Here is an 18072-nt window from a genome sequence, read left to right as displayed (position 1 = left end):
AGAAGAGCAAAGATATGTGGGGGAGAGCTAATTGAGTGCCTTAAAGCAAATGGTGAGGAGTTTCTGCATGATGTGGAGATGGATGGGCAGTGGCCATTGAAGGCTTTTGAGGAGTGGGGAGACAAAGGCATAATGGTATACATAGTAGAATGAAGTAGGACTGGAAAGGAGTGAGGCTGGAGAGAGCAAGGCGGTCAGTGAGGAGGCTGATACAGAAATCAAGATGGGATATGACAAGTGCTTAAACCAATGAACTTTCCCATCAAAGTTGACCACACCACCACCTTCCCTGTCTGTGACACCCACAGCCATGGCAGTATCGTGGACTCCTCCCTCTCTTTCAACCCTCATATTCAGTCGGCCACCAAAATGTCAGGTCTTCCTCCGCATCATCTCCAGAACATGTCCCTTCCTCTCCATCCAAATGGTAACCACGCTGGTTCAAGCACATTAATGTCCTGGCTTGACTACTGTACTAGCCTGCTCGCTGATTTGCTTGCCTTCATTATCTCCCCTATTCAGTACACACTTCACACTGCTGAGCAGATCAACATTATATGACATGATTCTGTACATGTCTTCCCACTCCTCGAAAAGCTCTAATTGTTGTACATTGCTCTGTGTATCAAGCAGAAACTCCTACCAAAAGACACTCAATCAGCTTTCTCCTTCCTACTAATCTACTCTCTTCTCCCATTACACCTCAGTTCACATTCTTTGTTCCATTTAAGCTAAACCTACTCACTATCCATCAATCTCACCTCTCTTGCCACTGACTTCTTGCTCATGCCTAGAAATGCTTCCCCTTTACATCCGACCTACCACTACTCTCCCCATCTTCAGAGCCCTTCTGAAATCACTCCTTAAGGAGATTTGTAATATCCTCCCCTTATATTTCCCCAGTGGCCACTTCAGCAGTTTCATGTCACTTTAGCATTTGGGTGTGAGAACACCCCATACCTTCCTTCCCCATAGTACATATGTACCTATCTTCCTACTGTACTTTTTCATCCTATCTAGAGATTATTTTAATGTTTATCTTTTCTAACGACCGAGAATAGGGGTCTTCTACCTCTATTAGACTCTCTGAAGTGTAGTAGATGCTCAATAAACAGTTCAGATCAACTGATGGATTGGTCCATTCAGCCCACCATGCTGTCTCCAATAGGACTTGCAAGCAGTGGTCAGCCTCTTCTTCAGGCTTCAGGAGAGATTCTTGGAGAAAACTTTCTCAAGATTTCCCTATTTGATTTTTCAGAACAGCTATTCTGTTGAATAGATAACCGGATAACTTAAAGAGCTGGGTCACTACCTTCCTCCAAGAAATAATTCTCGTCTGGCCCAGTGCTAATCTGGAAAAGGCTAGGCATACCCAACACAAAGGAGCAGATTTGTCACTGTGCTTCCCATAGGCATTAAGCTTATTACCATCCTCACTAAAGTAAAAGAGTGTTCTCTCACATTTGGGGCTCTATCACTCTGCAGGAGAGCTCATTTCTGAGATGTGGAGGACAGCGTCCACAAGAAATCCTACTCCAGTGAGTCCAATAAACTATCTATATTGCACTCCACCAGTGCAACTCGTACCCTGTTAACTTGCTTTGGCAAAGCATGACAGACACGTTGAGAGCTTTACAATCATCCTGTGATCATTTCAGTTTGTCAATCACTTGCACTTTGGATGTTCTTAAAACATTCTGCAATGTTGGTCTGATCAAAATTTTTTCGGCTAGAAATCGTGGCATGGACTGAGCAGATTGAACTATCTTTCCTTCCACTTTCACCTTTACCATTGAACTAGGGGCACAAATATATGAAATAAGTATCTGGATAAGCCTGACTCATGGCTGTTCGTTAATTAATCTGAAATTTACCTAGCACTCAAAGTGCCTGCCCAGAGACTAACGTCTAAAGTCCCTAGTTTATCTGTGTGCACAGCTTGTATAATAGCTGCAACTTCAGAACAAACTTTGCCACTCAAGCTTGCCTAATTTGCTTTTTCCTTGACCAGAAAGAACCCCATCTACAAAGGACTGTTTTTCAGCAATGACCATATTTATTGAGCACCTAATTTGGGCAGAGCACTTATTAGTTGAATTACTTTTCAGTTCCTACTATAACCATCAACCATAGCAACGTCAGAGATGGAGAGACCATTCAAGGGAATGGTTGAGTGGAAAGAGCATAGAACTGGGAGCTGGAGGAGCCAGGTTAATAATAATAATGATAATAATAATGATAATGATAATAATTGTGGTTTGTTAAGTGCTTACTATACGTCAGGCACTGTACTATGTGTTGGGGTGTATACAAGCAGCAGCAAGAGCACGGGCTTGGGAGTCACAGGATGTGGGTTCCAATCCTAGCTCTGCCACTTGTCTGCTGTGTGACCTTGGGCAAGTCACTTCACTTCTCTGTGCCTCAGTTACCTCATCTGTATAATGGGGATTAAGACTGTGAGCCCCAAGTGGGACAGGGACTCTGTCCAACCTGACTACCTTGTATTGACCCCAATGCTTAGAAAAGTGCTTGGCACATAGTAAGTGCTTAACAAATACCATTATTATTACTATTACATGCAAATAGAGTTGGACACAGTCCCTGTCCCATGTAGGTCTTAGAGTCCCAATCCTCATTTTGCAGATGTGTTAACTGAGGCACAGAGAAGTGAAGTCACTTGCCCAACGTCACACAGCAGATAAGTGGCGAAGTTGGGTTAGAGACCCAGCTTCACTAGACTGTAAGCTCTTTGAGGGACTGAATCTATCAACTATTTCATACTCTCCCAAGGGCTTAATACAGTGCTCTGCACACAGTAAATGTTAAATAAATGCCATTGATTACTTGACTGGGCTGCAGAAGACCTTGGACAAATCAATTAACCTTTCTATGCCTCAGTTTCCTGTCCTGTAAAGTGGATGTGCCTTTCCATAACTCAAAAGGATTTAGTGTGGACAAAAGTTAGATAAGTAATGTGCAAGTGCTTTGGGAAGTAAAGCATTATGCAAAATTAAGGTTTTATTAAAGCAGTCCACGTGGACAACACCACTATCCTATCTCACAAATCCATAACCCTGGCATTATCCTCGACATCTCTCTCATTCGCCTCACATATTCAATCTATCACCAAATCCTGTCAGTTCTACCTTCACAACATTCTAAAATCTGATCTTCCCTCTCCATCCAAACTGTTACCACCCTGACCCAAGCAGTCATCCTATCCCACCTTCCCTACCGCATCAGCTTCCTCACTTATCTCCCTGTCTTCTGTCTCTCCCCACTCCAGCCCTTACTTCCTTCTGCTGCCTGGATCATTTTCCTAAAAAGACCTTCAGTTCATCTTGCCCCACTCCTTAAAACCCTCCAAAGATTGCTCATCCACCTCCACATCTACCAGAAACTCCTGACCACCTAAGTGCATAGGTGTCAGCTCACCACCTCCTATCTTATCTACTTGATTTCCTATGACAACCCAGTCCGGAGCTTTCCTCACTGTACCTCGATCCTTTCTATCTTGCTGCCAACCCCTTGCCCATGTCCTCCCTCTGGCCTGGAACGCCCTTCCCCTTCAGATCCAACAGCCCACCTCTCTTCCCACCTTCAAAGCCTTTCTAAAATCACATCTCCTCCCAAAGGCCTTCCCTGACTAAGCCCTCATTACCTCTAGTCCCTCTCTCTTCTGCATTACCTATGCACTTGGATCTGTACCCTGTAAGCTCTTGATATTCACCCTACCCTCAGCCCCACAGCACTTATATGTGGATAATTGTAATTTACTTTAATGTCTGTCTCCCAGTCTAGACTGTAAGCTCCCGGTGGGCTGGGAATGTGTCTCCCAACTCTGGTGTATTGTACTCTCCCAAGCATTTAGTACACAGTAAGTGCTCAATAAATAAGATCAATCAATTGATGTGGACCGACTGAATAAGGACATCACAGTACCTGCTTTCGGTTTCTGTGAGGAACGAGACTGCAAATGGGAGAGGACCTCCCTCTGTCCCCATAAACGAAAGCTTTAGACTGAACAACTCCAGTCAGCACCCAAGATGTCTAAGCAGAACTGGCTGACTAATATGGGTCAGGGCAGCTCCTCAGGTCCCCATTTGAGCTTTAGACAGGCGGCATTTAAAATATGAGCTCCTTGTGGGCAGGGGTCAGGTCTACCCTTATCTATTGAACTATACAGTCTCAAGAGTTTTATACAGTGTACACAGTAAATGCTCAATAAATACCACTGATGAATTGATATATATGAGGTGACCTAAACTCCATCAAGAGTCCACCTTTTTCACAACCTGATTTGAATTGGAAAATTTTTAGTCAGTATAACTTAGAGCTTATTAGGAAGGATCTTAGCTAGCTTCTCTTGTAAAGATTTAAACCAGAGGAAAATATATAATTTTTAGTTGCTAGAAAGTGCCCTGAAGCACGATTAAGTGGAAACTTATGGTGAAAAGAGAAGGGATTGTTATTCCCTTCAGTGTCCCATAAAAAAGCCACACAAGACAGACCACACTTTCTCCCTCTTCAAAGCCTTAGTATAATCATGTCCTCCAAGAAGAATTCCCTAATTAACTTCTCATTTCCCCCACCACATTCTCTCTCCTTTCTGTGTCATCTCTGCACATTGTGTGTACCCTGAAAGAACTTGGTTACCTCACTTGCGTACATATCCTCATACTCTTCCACTTCCAATGTGTGTAATTTATTTTAAATATCTTTCTTCCCCACTAGATCCCTTAATGTCAGGGATCGTGTCCACCAATTCCATTGAATTGTACTTCCTCAAGTGTTTAATATGTCAGCACAGGGTAAGTGTTCAATAAGTATCACTGATGAAGATTTGTATTTTATACTCATATACACGCTTTATTAAAAGCTTTCTTAAGGGTCTGATCTTTCTGGAAGTACCGGCAACAATTTGAAAATACCACTGCATTTATTTTTAAATCCAGTCATTATCCTTGCAGTGATGTCTTTCAGCTATAAATTGTCATGAATCTAAAGACACGACTCTTTAAAATCCCTCTATCTACCATTATAGTACTGGCAAGTTAAACACTAAGAATTCAGAGTCCTCCTGGGTTTCGATTAAGCTTCCAGATTCATTTATTTAGCCTCTCATCTTTTAGAATGTACTCTTTAGAGACTCATCAGAAATGGTTACCACCAGGAGGCCCTCCACTGAATGATAAAAGAGGCTGCGAGACATGGGTGGAACAGGAAAAATAAGGAGGATGCTAGGATTAAGATAGGAGAAGCACCCAAGATTGGGATCCTGTGCCTGGAATTCTTCCATCTCCTACACCCCAGCAGAGTGGAAACTGCTGGGGTGTCTGCCATGTCCTAGTTACAGAACTGTACCTTATATTTGTTTATCTTAATGGTCATTTTATTAATAATAGTGGTATTTATTGAGTGACTACAAAAGACACTTTTCCTTCCTACAAGAAATGTGCAATCTGATAGACTGTAACCTAATTTTGTTAGTCACTTTGTCTCCTCCAGATCTTCAAAACCAATTCATCCAGTTTTTTTGCCTCCTTAACTCATTAGATTTCAGTCCCCACACCTTTTTAAAAACAGTGTTCCTTTTAGCCCGTCTTCCATTAACCCTCTCAATCAACTTCATGTATTGTGTACTTTTTATTTGCACAGCACTGTCCTAAGTACTTGGGAGAGTACAATATAACAGAATTTGTAGAAACATTTCCTGCCCACAATAAGCTTTCAGGCTAGAATGGGAAACAGACATTGATAAAACTCAATTATAATTATTATACATAAGTGCTGTAGGGCTGAGGGAAGGGCAAATAAAGGGTGAATAAATCTAAGTATAAGGGTGATGCAGAAGGGATTGGGAGAAGATGAAATGAGGGCTTTGTTGGGGAAGGTCTCTTGGAGGAGATGTCCTTTTAATAAGGTTACAACTTACACCCCACAACTTTAACTTGGACCATTGCCTATAATTTTAGAAGTTTCTTCTAGAAAGCTTTACTCACCATCCAGCTTGATATTCTCTTTCATTAAGCTGTTGAAGGCATCTTCATGCTGCAGTCGGACTTTCCTTCGTTCAGAAGCAAGATTATACTCCAAAAAATCTTGTCCAGTGTGAAGTTTTACTGGTTGTAAAATAATCTATGGAAGGAAAAGATGAATGTTTAAAGACTCTGGTTAAATAATAAAATGATGGCATGATTTTTTTTAATATAGAGAACCCTTGAAGTTTTTTTTCTCAGTAGCACTCTTGATTGCAATTTATCATGTATTTTTAAACAGAAACTACAACATGAGAAATTCTTATCTTAAGGCAATTAAAGGTAGCCTCTTTTATTTCAGGAAGCTGCTGATAATGCAATATCCATTTTTGAAAGGACAGGGCAACCCCCCTTCCCACCTCAATTTAAAATGGGAAGATCTTTCTTGCTTATATGGTATTATTACCTAAATTGTGCTCCAAAAAGTCAACTCATAATGACCTATTAGAAAGAACTTAATTTAAAAAAAATCTAAAAATCAGTCTTACACATTAGCAATAATTAGGCTTCTGCAATTTGTCTGCTGTGTGAATTTGGGCAAGTCACTTAACTTCTCTGGGCCTCAGTTACCTCACCTGTAAAATGGGGATTAACAGTATGAGCCCCATTTGGGACAGGGACTGTGTCCAACTTGACTAACTGGTATCTACCCCAGTGCTGAGAACAGTGCTTGGGACATAGTAAGTGCTTTATTAAGTACCATTATTCTTATTATTATTATTAATGAACATTTTTAATTATCAGAGAAAAACAGAAATCCTCTAATCAAACTAATAGCATACCTATCTTCCCTTAATGGCACACACTACTTTCATAAGGTTGAAAATATTTTCAGTTGGTCAGAAAAGTAAAATCAATAGTGGTATCCAGACTTGGCTACCTGTAAATTTGAAACCCTGAATATTGAAACCCTCCAACATGCTCTGTCCTCCCTCAGAGGGGCCCTCTCCAAGTTACTTTCATTGTAATTCAATGCTTACCCCTTGGCAAGAGAGAATTTCTATTTTCTTAACAAAAATTGTGGAGTAGGAAGTCTTCCTAATCTTAAAGATCACTAAATCCACCCCCTACATAACGGCAGATCTCTTTCCCAATCTCCATCTCCCACTAGAACTCCTCATCTTCCCTGACAAACGCTCTCCTCACTACCACTTTCCCATACCTCCTGACAACACCACCACCCTCCTTGTCTCAAAGCCCACAAACTTGGCAGAAATCTTGATTCATCCTTCTCCCTCAACCTGCACATTCAGACGCTCACCAGATCCTGCTGTTCCTATCCTCGCAACATGGCCAGAATCCACTCCTTTATCTCCATTCCAACTGCTACCAAACTGGCCAAGGTACTTGTCATACCGTATCTCGACTGCTGCATCAATTTCATCACAGACCTCCCTGACTCCAGCTTCTCCAGGTTATTCTGCTGCCCATACCATTTTTCTAAAAAAATCATTCTGCATACATCTCCCCACTTCTCAAAAACCCCCAAAGGCAGCTCATCCATCTCCACATCTGACAAAACCATCTTACCACCGCCTTCAAGGGACTCAATCAGTCCTCTCCCCACCACTGATTCTTGCTCCTCTTCCATTGCAACCCAACCTGCCCGCTTTGCTCCTCTAATACCATCTTACTTTCGCTTGCTCTTCTCTCTTTTGCCATCAACCCTTGCCATCATGCCCTTCCTCCCAACTGGAACTCCCTCCCACTTCATATCTGACAGACCAGCATTCTCCTCATCTTCAAAGCCCTACTAAAATCACAAATTCTCCGGGAAGCCTTCCCCAACTAATTTCTCTAGTCCCCATCCTATTTCCTATTTTCAAGTGCATTACCTGTGCACTTGAGCCCGTACTCCCTAAGCACTTAAAAGTATTCACCTCCACCTCAGAGCACTTATGACATATTCTTATATTTGATCGCTTCCCCTGCCTGTAATTTCTTTTAATATCGGTCTCGCCCACTAGAGTGTATGCTCCTCGAGTGTTGTGTCTACTTACTCTCTTGCACCATTGATTGATTGAACGAGAAAGGTCTTGACCTCACTAGCCCACAGCCTCCAAAGCCAAGCTTGAGTTTGCTGGTGTTTGGTCCTTATCTCACCCCAGCCACTCTTCCACCCACTTTGCCTCATGTGTAAGGAGCAATTATTCATTTGCCAACCAAGTGGTCACTTATTATTATGGAATTTATTACACGTTTTGTATGTGTCAAGCCCTGTTCTAAGCGCTAGAGTAGATACAAAATAAGTAGGTTGGACACAGTCCCTGTCCCACATGGGGTCACAGGCTAAGTAGGAGAGGGAACCGGTATTGAATCCCCATTTTACAACTGAGGATCCTGAGGCATAGAGAAAAGTCAAATGACTTGCCCAAGGTCATACAGCAAGCAAATGGCAGAGCCGTGTTTAGAACCGAGATCCTCTGACTCCCAGGCCCATGCTCCTTTCACTAGGCCACGCTGCTTCTCACTTCTTCCCTTTTTCAAATTCCTCCACAAGACTCTCATCCTAAATGACAAGGGGGCACTTTAAGAAATCCCACAGGCCAACTGCAATAAACGGGAGTAAATGTAATACTCCTCTGAACCTAGACCAACCTCTGCCCGAGGGAAAGATCCAACTGCTGATCTTGCCCTCAATCAATATCGAGCACCTACTGGAGGCTGGGCACCGGTCTAAGGATAGTACAGACACTACTTTTGCCCTCATGATATCCTGTGAAAGAAAAGAGGCGCAATTAGAAAATGCCGCCGCATAACACCTGTTATTTTCGAACTTCCCAGCATTCCCACACTTGCTAGGGAATGATGATAACTAGGCATTTTTCTCCAGAATGACTTAGGGTTACATGTTCTAGTCTTTATTGTCCTACTCAGTCCTTGAAGAGCCCCATTCCTGACTTGTCATTCTTAGCTACAGACTGAGCTAGTGCCAATACAAGTCTTCATTCTCGTTTCTGACAACCCGAGCCTAATCTCAAAAACCACCTCCTCAAAGGGGCACAAGTTTCCATCTTCCTTGTCATGTTACCTCATCTGTCAGTTTAACGGTTATGTAGGCATCTGTACACCTGTTATCTATCTAGCTATTGAATCGCTTTCATTATGTTGTACTCTCCCAAGCATTTAGTACAGTCCTCTGCACAGAGTAAGTGCCCAGTAAATACGATTAATTTATTATGATTATTTGTACAGACGCTCTTATTCTTTAAACTATTGTTTACTCTTCCCCATTAGATTTTAAACTCTGAGAACAGAGATATCACAACTTAGTTATACCTGCATGTTAGCACTTCCACATTAGGCCTTCATAAATGCTGTGGCTAATGGGTGATTTTTGCTTTGACTCCAAGCGCTAGGGGATTCATAACCTCTCTAAACCAAAATGAGAATTCTCAGTTTGTTGTCATCTATTTTCCCACTAAGCCTAACCTCATCCAGTCTTCCTGCTGGGACCCTTTTGTCCGCTCCATTCAGTTTGTGAACCCACGGGGCAAGTGATCTGTGAGCAACCCTTGGTGGTATTTACTAATACCAAAATCATTGGTATTTATTAAGCGCTTACTGACCGCAGAGCATTGTACTAAGAGCTTGGGAGTGCACAATACGACAGAGTTGGCAGCCATGATCCTGGCTCACTCTTGTCCCAACAAACTGATGATTCAGAAAAGTTAAGTAATAATCAGTATGACTTTCCCTGTGGAGGTTCTACTCTTTTTCTACTGATGACAAAATTTCCAAGAGAATTCGGCAGCCAGTGAGTATTCGAATTTCTGACGACTACGGTGGGGAGGTGGGGAATTTTGTTGCACTCCCAGTTGGAAATGCTTTCTGCCTTGTGAAGACTAAGTGCATCAATTCTCTGAAGAAAACCATCATGTATCATTTTGGGAAATTTCATCAGACTGTCAAAACATTCTTTAATAAATAAACAGAAAAAAATCAATAGACTGCTGTGGAACATAAACAGAGTGCTACCTGACCACCACCAAATCTGAAAATACGCTTGATTTAGAACGGAGAGCTCATATTCTCCGGCTTGAATGCTGGCTTGTTGGATTTCAGCCTAGTTAATCATTTCCAATTTCATCCTGAAGTAAAGGCACTATCATTTGGGGCAGAAGGCAGGGACTGCAGTGAGTGGGGTAAGCCCCAAAGTTCAGACCGAGTCTAAACTGACTAACTGAATGTTGTGCTACTGAATGGGAATTTTACCAGGAGGCAAAGGTTAGTCAGTATAAAGGTACTGCAGGACAGCCTGAGCTAAAGGGGTGTTTAATCACCTAGCTTTCAGGAGAAACTACTGAAGAAGGTTCTGGGTCATGGGGTGTCCACTCGGTGTTCACTGGCTCTGCTGCCATTAGTGGTCAGAGGCCATTTGCAGAGCCCAATCTCATGCTCTGGAGGTTGAGGGGTGTGTGTGAGGGTAGGAACCCTCAGATATAGGCAAGCTTGCTGCTGCCTATGTACTCTCCTGTTTGTGGTCAGATTTGAGTTGGGGAAGCCACTTGTGGTAGCAGGAGTGCGAAAGCATGGTGGGTTTACCCACATGCAATGGATCCCCGAGGGCTGCTGGAATGAAAACCTCAGAGCAGGAGGAACATCAGGCACCTGAAGGAAAGGGCCCCTCTGAGGCCCAGACCCACCTAGGAGGAAGATGCTTGGTCCCAGGGCTCCACTTGATTGGCTAGGGCATGGCCCTGGGCAGACTATGGGCAGGGGATTTCCATCCCGGGGAGTGCTCTCCAACGGACACTTGCCTTTTCCCACCTCTGCGGCAAAAGAAGCAGGTGAAGGCATCTGGGAGGAGGAAGGGGAAGGCTCAGAGAAAAAAATGGTTCTCAATTGGTTCCTCTTTCCTGGGAAGGAAAGAAAGGTGCTAGGGCAATCCACTAGTCAACCCCTGACCCACTAATCTGTAAAATGGAGGTGGCTATATTGAACCTGACTTTAAAATGCAGCTCCAAGGAGTTTAGCCAAGAGAGCTTCCAGCATTCAGAGCGTGAGAGGGGCCAGCAGAGCTGTTCTGAGCCCACCAGGATCTGGCAGTCTTGCTCCGTGGGCTATTTCATGGGACTATTCCCCTTACTTGCCTAGAAAATGATTTTTAAACCTTCATAACTCAGCAGCTTTGACTTTTTTCCCTCATCTTATCAAAAATGATTGGACCATAACATGAAACTGCTTGCTAAATTGCTCTTCCTCTTTTTTTAAAAAGGACAATTTTGGGTTATGTAACTATAAAAAAGTAGCAAGCCAGTAAGCAATAATTTTGAAGAGAAAACCTCTGATCTTCGGATGCTTAAAATAATGTTTTTCCTTCAAAACCCAAGGAGAACTATTTTATTCTACAGTAGTGAGATTCTCCGCATAAGTACAGGTCCAGAAGACTGAAAATATGACTAAGTAATGAACCTCTAAAAACCATCTGGGATGGCTGTGCAGTCTCAAAAGAGAAGAAACTGAAATTTGACAATGATCCCGAGTTACACAGTCATTACCTTTTCTCCTCCAACTGGCTTAGCTACAAATGTTGAAAAAGCCACACTAACAAGTTTCTCAGTTCTTGTGAAAGTATCCTGTACGGTAACTTTAATGCCGATCTATAATGAAAAGAGAAAAACTTTTAGGGCCTACTTAAAACATTACAACAATTCATAAAATCGATCACCATCTTCTGCACAATTTTGAAAAGCCATGTCGCACTAAAGCTTATTGGATGGATTGATGTAGATATTTTCCACTTCAATTACGTGCGGATTTTTGTTTTAGCTAACACAAGCCACAGGACCTGTGGCAGAGAAATTATTTAGAAATGCAAAATCAAACAATCAGTAGTATTTATTGAGTGTTTAGTGTGTGCAGAGCACTGTACTAAGCACTTGGGAGAATACGACATAATATAACAGACATATTCCGTGCCCACAATGAGCTTACAGTCTAGATGAGCTAAAGGCTGATGAAAAGCTCCATTATTTCATTTGAACGATACATTTTTATACTTCTGTTTCTGTACTGCTATCGTTTTTAAAAACTGGGAATATATTTTTTAGCTCCGCCACACCACCTGTCTCTCCTTTAAAGGCCTGATTGCTACAGCTACCTTTTTTCATCAGGCCAAAGCATTAGCCACTTGTGATTTTCTTATTCACTTATGTCTATGGTTTAAGAACTATTCTCTCCTTGTTCAATACGGTATAATTGTCAGTTTGTGTTTACTGCCTCCCCTAATAGATTATCCTCATCTTGAGGGCAAATAATCATATCTTTCACTTCTGCATATTTCCCAAGCACCTCCCAAACTGCTCTGTGTAAGCTGGCATTCAATACTGACACACCAAATCCACTCATCTATTTCTTGTACAGATTTGCGGTAGCCAAGGCCCAGGTAGTCCTTCATTAAAGAATCAACATCTGGATTATGGTGGCACTTCAAGCTCATGCATTATGCAGAGTATTTTGGTTTCTGTCTCACCCACAAATGGGATGCATTCAGGTTGATCACTTATCATTTAGGATAGTATATTACTACTTCGGTGTACTGACTGCCTGAAAGCCAGGCCACAAGGGGCCTAACTTACCCCCAGGTAAGTGCACTGCTAACTGGAAGAATCTCACTCATTACTATTCAAATAGCCGCATCCTCCAAAGAAGTTGAAGTCTACTGTACTTTCTCAAGTTCAGAATACGATTGGTTACTTTAAAAATGTATTCCATTAGCACTCTCTATCCTTTCCTCATCATCTCAGTTGGCTAATAACCAAAAACTGCTTAAAAATAAAATGAAAAAAGATCTCTTACCTCCATACTTGTGTTGAAGGCTCTGTTAACCTTTGCTTGGATATTTATGATCTGTCCAATTCTACAAGTAAAATGCAGATCTCAGTAATGAGGACAAGCTACTCCATAAAATAATTTCAGATTTGAAGGCCATTTCAAGGAACAAATTTGTGTACCCCAAAGCAACTGCATGATTGAGAGCCGGGTCATAATGCTCAAGTTCACACTCCGGTAAATTAAAGGATATTACATAAAAAAAAAAGGATTGAGTTAAACCAGAGACACGAGCAAAGTACCCCAAACACCAAAAACTAGTTCAATCAATCAATCAATCAATGGTATTTATTGAGCCCTTACGGGCAGAGCACTGTACAACAGAGTTGGTAGACATGTTCTCTGCCTAAATGAGCTAGATGGGAAGACTGACACTAATATAAATAAATTATGGGTACATACTTAAGTGCCATGGGGCTGAAGGTGGAGTGAATACCAAGTGACCAGACAACAGAAGGGCGTAAGCAGTGACGATGCTTCACTGACAATGTCCTCTCCTGGTCTCTTACTATCTCTCTGGCCACTCCTCAGTCTCTTTAACAGGCGTCTCCTCTGGGAGAATCTAAAGGCTCAGTTGTGGGTCCCCTTCAATTCTCCACCTATACCCACTCCCTTGGAGAACCCTTTCGCCCCCACAGATTCAAGCCAGCTTTAGATCAAATTTGCTTCGACATGTGAAGTGGGCTACCCTGCCTGAAAGGCAGTTGAACAGTAGTTCATTCATTCATTCAATAGTATTTATTGAGCGCTTACTATGTGCAGAGCACTGTACTAAGCGCTTGGGATGAACAAGTCGGCAACAGATAGAGACAGTCCCTGCCGTTTGACGGGCTTACAGTCTAATCGGGGGAGACGGACAGACAAGAACAATAGCACTAAACAGCGTCAAGGGGAAGAACATCTCGTAAAAACAATGGCAACTAAATAGAATCAAGGCGATGTACAATTCATTAACAAAATAAATAGGGTAACGAAAATATATACAGTTGAGCGGACGAGTACAGTGCTGTGGGGATGGGAAGGGAGAGGTGGAGGAGCAGAGGGAAAAGGGGAAAATGAGGCTTTAGCTGCGGAGAGGTAAAGGGGGGATGGCAGAGGGAGTAGAGGGGGAAGAGGAGCTCAGTCTGGGAACGCCTCTTGGAGGAGGTGATTTTTAAGTAAGGTTTTGAAGAGGGAAAGAGAATCAGTTTGGCGGAGGTGAGGAGGGAGGGCGTTCCGGGACCGCGGGAGGACGTGACCCAGGGGTCGACGGCGGGATAGGCGAGACAGAGGGACGGCGAGGAGGTGGGCGGCGGAGGAGCGGAGCGTGCGGGGTGGGCGGTAGAAAGAGAGAAGGGAGGAGAGGTAGGAAGGGGCAAGGTGATGGAGAGCCTTGAAGCCTAGAGTGAGGAGTTTTTGTTTGGAGCGGAGGTCGATAGGCAACCACTGGAGTTGTTTGAGAAGGGGAGTGACATGCCCAGATCGTTTCTGCAGGAAGATGAGCCGGGCAGCGGAGTGAAGAATAGACCGGAGCGGGGCGAGAGAGGAGGAAGGGAGGTCAGAGAGAAGGCTGACACAGTAGTCTAGCCGGGATATAACGAGAGCCCGTAATAGTAAGGTAGCCGTTTGGGTGGAGAGGAAAGGGCGGATCTTGGCGATATTGTAGAGGTGAAAGTGGCAGGTCTTGGTAACGGATAGGATGTGTGGGGTGAACGAGAGGGACGAGTCAAGGATGACACCGAGATTGCGGGCCTGAGAGACGGGAAGGATGGTCGTGCCATCCACGGTGATAGAGAAGTCTGGGAGAGGACCGGGTTTGGGAGGGAAGATGAGGAGCTCAGTCTCGCTCATGTTGAGTTTTAGGTGGTGGGCCGACATCCAGGTGGAGACGTCCCGGAGGCAGGAGGAGATGCGAGCCTGAAGGGAGGGGGAGAGGACAGGGGCGGAGATGTAGATCTGCGTGTCATCTGCGTAGAGATGGTAGTCAAAGCCGTGAGAGCGGATGAGTTCACCGAGGGAGTGAGTGTAAATGGAGAACAGAAGAGGGCCAAGAACTGACCCTTGAGGAACTCCAACAGTTAAAGGATGGGAGGGGGAGGAGGCTCCAGCGTAGGAGACCGAGAATGATCGGCCAGAGAGGTAAGAGGAGAACCAGGAGAGGACAGAGTCCGTGAAGCCAAGGTGAGATAAGGTATGGAGGAGGAGGGGATGGTCGACAGTGTCAAAGGCAGCAGAGAGGTCAAGGAAGATCAGAATGGAGTAGGAGCCATTGGATTTGGCAAGAAGGAGGTCATGGGTGACCTTAGAGAGAGCAGTCTCGGTAGAGTGGAGGGGACGGAAGCCAGATTGGAGGGGGTCTAGGAGAGAATGGGAGTTAAGGAATTCTAGGCATCGATTGTAGACGACTCGTTCTAGGATTTTGGAAAGGAAGGGTAGTAGGGAGATAGGACGATAACTGGAGGGGGAAGTGGGGTCAAGAGCGGGTTTTTTTAGAATGGGGGAGACGTGGGCATGTTTGAAGGCAGAGGGGAAGGAGCCCTTGGAGATTGAGTGGTTAAAAATAGAAGTTAAGGAAGGGAGGAGGGCAGGGGCGATGGTCTTAAGAAGGTGAGAGGGAATGGGGTCCGAGGCGCAGGTGGAGGGGGTGGCACTTGCAAGGAGGGAGGAGATCTCCTCTGAGGATACTGCAGGGAAGGATGGGAAAGTAGGGGAGGGGGTTGGTGTGGGGGAGGGGAGAGGCGGAGGGGTGACTTTGGGGAGCTCAGCCCTGATCGTGTTGATTTTCGTGAGGAAATAGGTGGCCAGATCATTGGGGGTGAGAGATGGGGGAGGGGGAGGAACAGGGGGCCTAAGGAGAGAGTTAAAGGTCCGGAACAATCGGCGGGGGTGACGGGCATGGGTGTCGATGAGGGAGGAGAAGAAGCTTTGCCTGGCGGAGGAGAGGGCAGAGTTAAGGCAGGAAAGGATAAATTTGAAGTGTGTGAGGTCGGCTTGGTGCTTGGACTTTCGCCAGCAGCGCTCAGCAGCTCGAGCATAGGAGCGTAGGAGGCGGACGGAGGAGGTGATCCAGGGCTGTGGGTTAGTGGATCGAGAGCGGTGGAGGGAAAGGGGGGCGAGAGAGTCGAGATGAGTAGAGAGGGTGGAGTTGAGAGCGGAGACCCGCTCGTCGAGAGTGGGAAGAGAGGACAGGGCGGCAAGGTGAGGAGAGATGCTATTGGAAAGACGGATGGGATCGAGAGAGCGGAGGTCTCTGTGGGGCAGTAGCGAAGATTTGCAGGGGGAGGGAGTGTGAGAGATGAGGCAGGTGAGAAGGTTATGGTCAGAGAGAGGGATTTCAGAGTTGGTGAGGGAGGAGATAGTGCAGCGGTAGGAGATGACGAGATCGAGGGTGTGACCGAGTCGGTGACTGGGCGCGGTATGGTGGAGGAGGAGGTCGGCAGAGTCGAGGAGGGATAGCAGGCGGGCGGCAGAGGAGTCGTCGGGTACATCCGTATGGATGTTGAAGTCTCCAAGGATCAGAGTGGGCAGAGAGAAGGAGAGAAGGAAGGTGAGAAAGGGGTCAAGGTGGTTGAAGAAGTCGGAGGTGGGACCGGGAGGGCGGTAGATGACGGCGACAAGTAACTGGAGTGGGTGGTAGAGGCGAATGATATGGGCTTCGAAGGAGGGGAAGGAGAGGGAGGGGGGAGGAGGGATAGTGCGGAAGCGGCAACGGGGCGAGAGGAGGAAGCCGACGCCTCCTCCCTTACCGGTGAGTCTGGGGGAGTGGGAGAAGGAGAGGCCTCCGCCGGAGAGAGCGGCGGCGGAGACCGTGTCTTCGGGAGAGAGCCACGTTTCCGAAAGGGCGAGGAGGAGGAGAGAGCGGGAGAGGAAAAGGTCATGGATGAAAGGTAGCTTGCCTGTAATAGAGCGGGGGTTCCAGAGGCCACACTTGGAAGTAGCTGTGGGTGCAAGGGGAGGAGGGGGGGAAGGGCGGGGGGAGGGGAGGGTTTGGATGGGAAGGAGGTGGCGGGGCCCTGGACGGGGAGAGGGGGATGAGGGGTGGTGGTGGGACAAGAGGACTGGGATGGGGCATGGGTGGGGAAGAGAGAAGGGGGGAGGGGGTGAAGAGGGGGTTTGGTGGGGGGAAGAGTAGGGGGAGGGGGAAGAGGGGTAGCGCTGGTAAAGTGGGGTTCTAGGGCGGGAGAGGGGAGGGGGGGAGGAGACAGAGGAGAGAGCGGGAAAGAGCTGAGCGAGAGAGGGGAAGGGGAAGGGGAGGATAGGAAGGGGCGGGAGGGGGGAGGGGGGGAGGAGGGACATGGCGAGGCCAGAGAGGTGGGTGGCAGCACTGACAACAATAAACAGTAATAAACGAAATCGGTAATAATAGTTGATTCACAAGGTTGATCTTGGTGAACAGTTTCTCCTAAAGAAAACTTTACTTTGCATCATTTAAATCTATTCACCTTCTATTTTACATCCCACTGCTTAGCAGCACAGCACAGTGGATACAGCACGGGCCTGGGAGTCAGAAGGCCATGGGTTCTAAACCCAGCTCTGCTACTTGTCTGCTGTGTGACCTTGGGCAAGTAAGTTAACTTCTCTGTGCCTCAGTTACTTCATCTGTAAAATGGGGAGTGAGACTGTGAGCCCCATGTGGGATAAGAGACTCTGTCCAACCTGATTTTCTTGTATCCACCCCAGTGTTTAGTACAGTGCCTGACACATAGTAAGTGCTTAAAAATTACAATCACTTTCTTGTGGCAATCTTGACTGATAAATTACTCAAAATGCAGAAGCACATGTCTGCACTGTAGAGAAAAGCAAGAAGCAGCACACTTTGAGGAATTCACTAAGAGCTCAATAAATGCCATCAACTGATTGACAAGGTGAGAAGCAGTGTGGCCTCGAGGAGAGAGCAGGGTCTTGGGAGTCAAAAGGACCCGAATTCTAATTCCAGCTCTGCCAATTGTGGACTGTGTGGCCTCGGGCAAGTCACTTAACCTCTCTGTACCTCAGTTTCCTAACTGTAAAATGGGGGTACCTGTTCTCCCTCCTACTTAGACTGTGAGCTCCATGTGGGACAGGGACTGTATCTGACCTAATGAACCTGTATCTACCCCAGCGCTTAGAAGTGTTTGATACATTGTAAGTGCTTAAGTACCATTAAAAAAAAAAGTGCTCAGAGGACTCCCTTTTACATACCCTAAGTTCAGAAGGTTCAGGAATGAATTAGGCAAAAGAG

At 45.3% G+C, this 18072-nt stretch overlaps 1 protein-coding gene across 2 annotated transcripts in view; it reads right to left on the bottom strand.

Annotated features, from left to right (window-relative positions):
• ACOT12 (acyl-CoA thioesterase 12) overlaps positions 1-18072 on the bottom strand; it is a 58607-nt gene that overhangs the window by 27010 nt on the left and 13525 nt on the right. For both annotated transcript variants that reach the window (XM_029074263.2, XM_029074271.2), the window contains exons 3-5: positions 12840-12900; positions 11540-11641; positions 6003-6138 (exon numbers count right to left, since the gene is read on the bottom strand). In XM_029074263.2, the coding sequence (XP_028930096.1) occupies positions 6003-6138; positions 11540-11641; positions 12840-12900 (299 nt within the window). The remainder of the gene's footprint in view (positions 1-6002; positions 6139-11539; positions 11642-12839; positions 12901-18072) is intronic.

This window comes from Ornithorhynchus anatinus, chromosome 1, assembly GCF_004115215.2.
Source record: "Ornithorhynchus anatinus isolate Pmale09 chromosome 1, mOrnAna1.pri.v4, whole genome shotgun sequence".
Classification (NCBI taxonomy): domain Eukaryota; kingdom Metazoa; phylum Chordata; class Mammalia; order Monotremata; family Ornithorhynchidae; genus Ornithorhynchus; species Ornithorhynchus anatinus.
The sequence above is the reverse complement of the archived record's forward strand: the minus strand, read 5'-3'. Positions and strand labels throughout refer to the sequence as shown.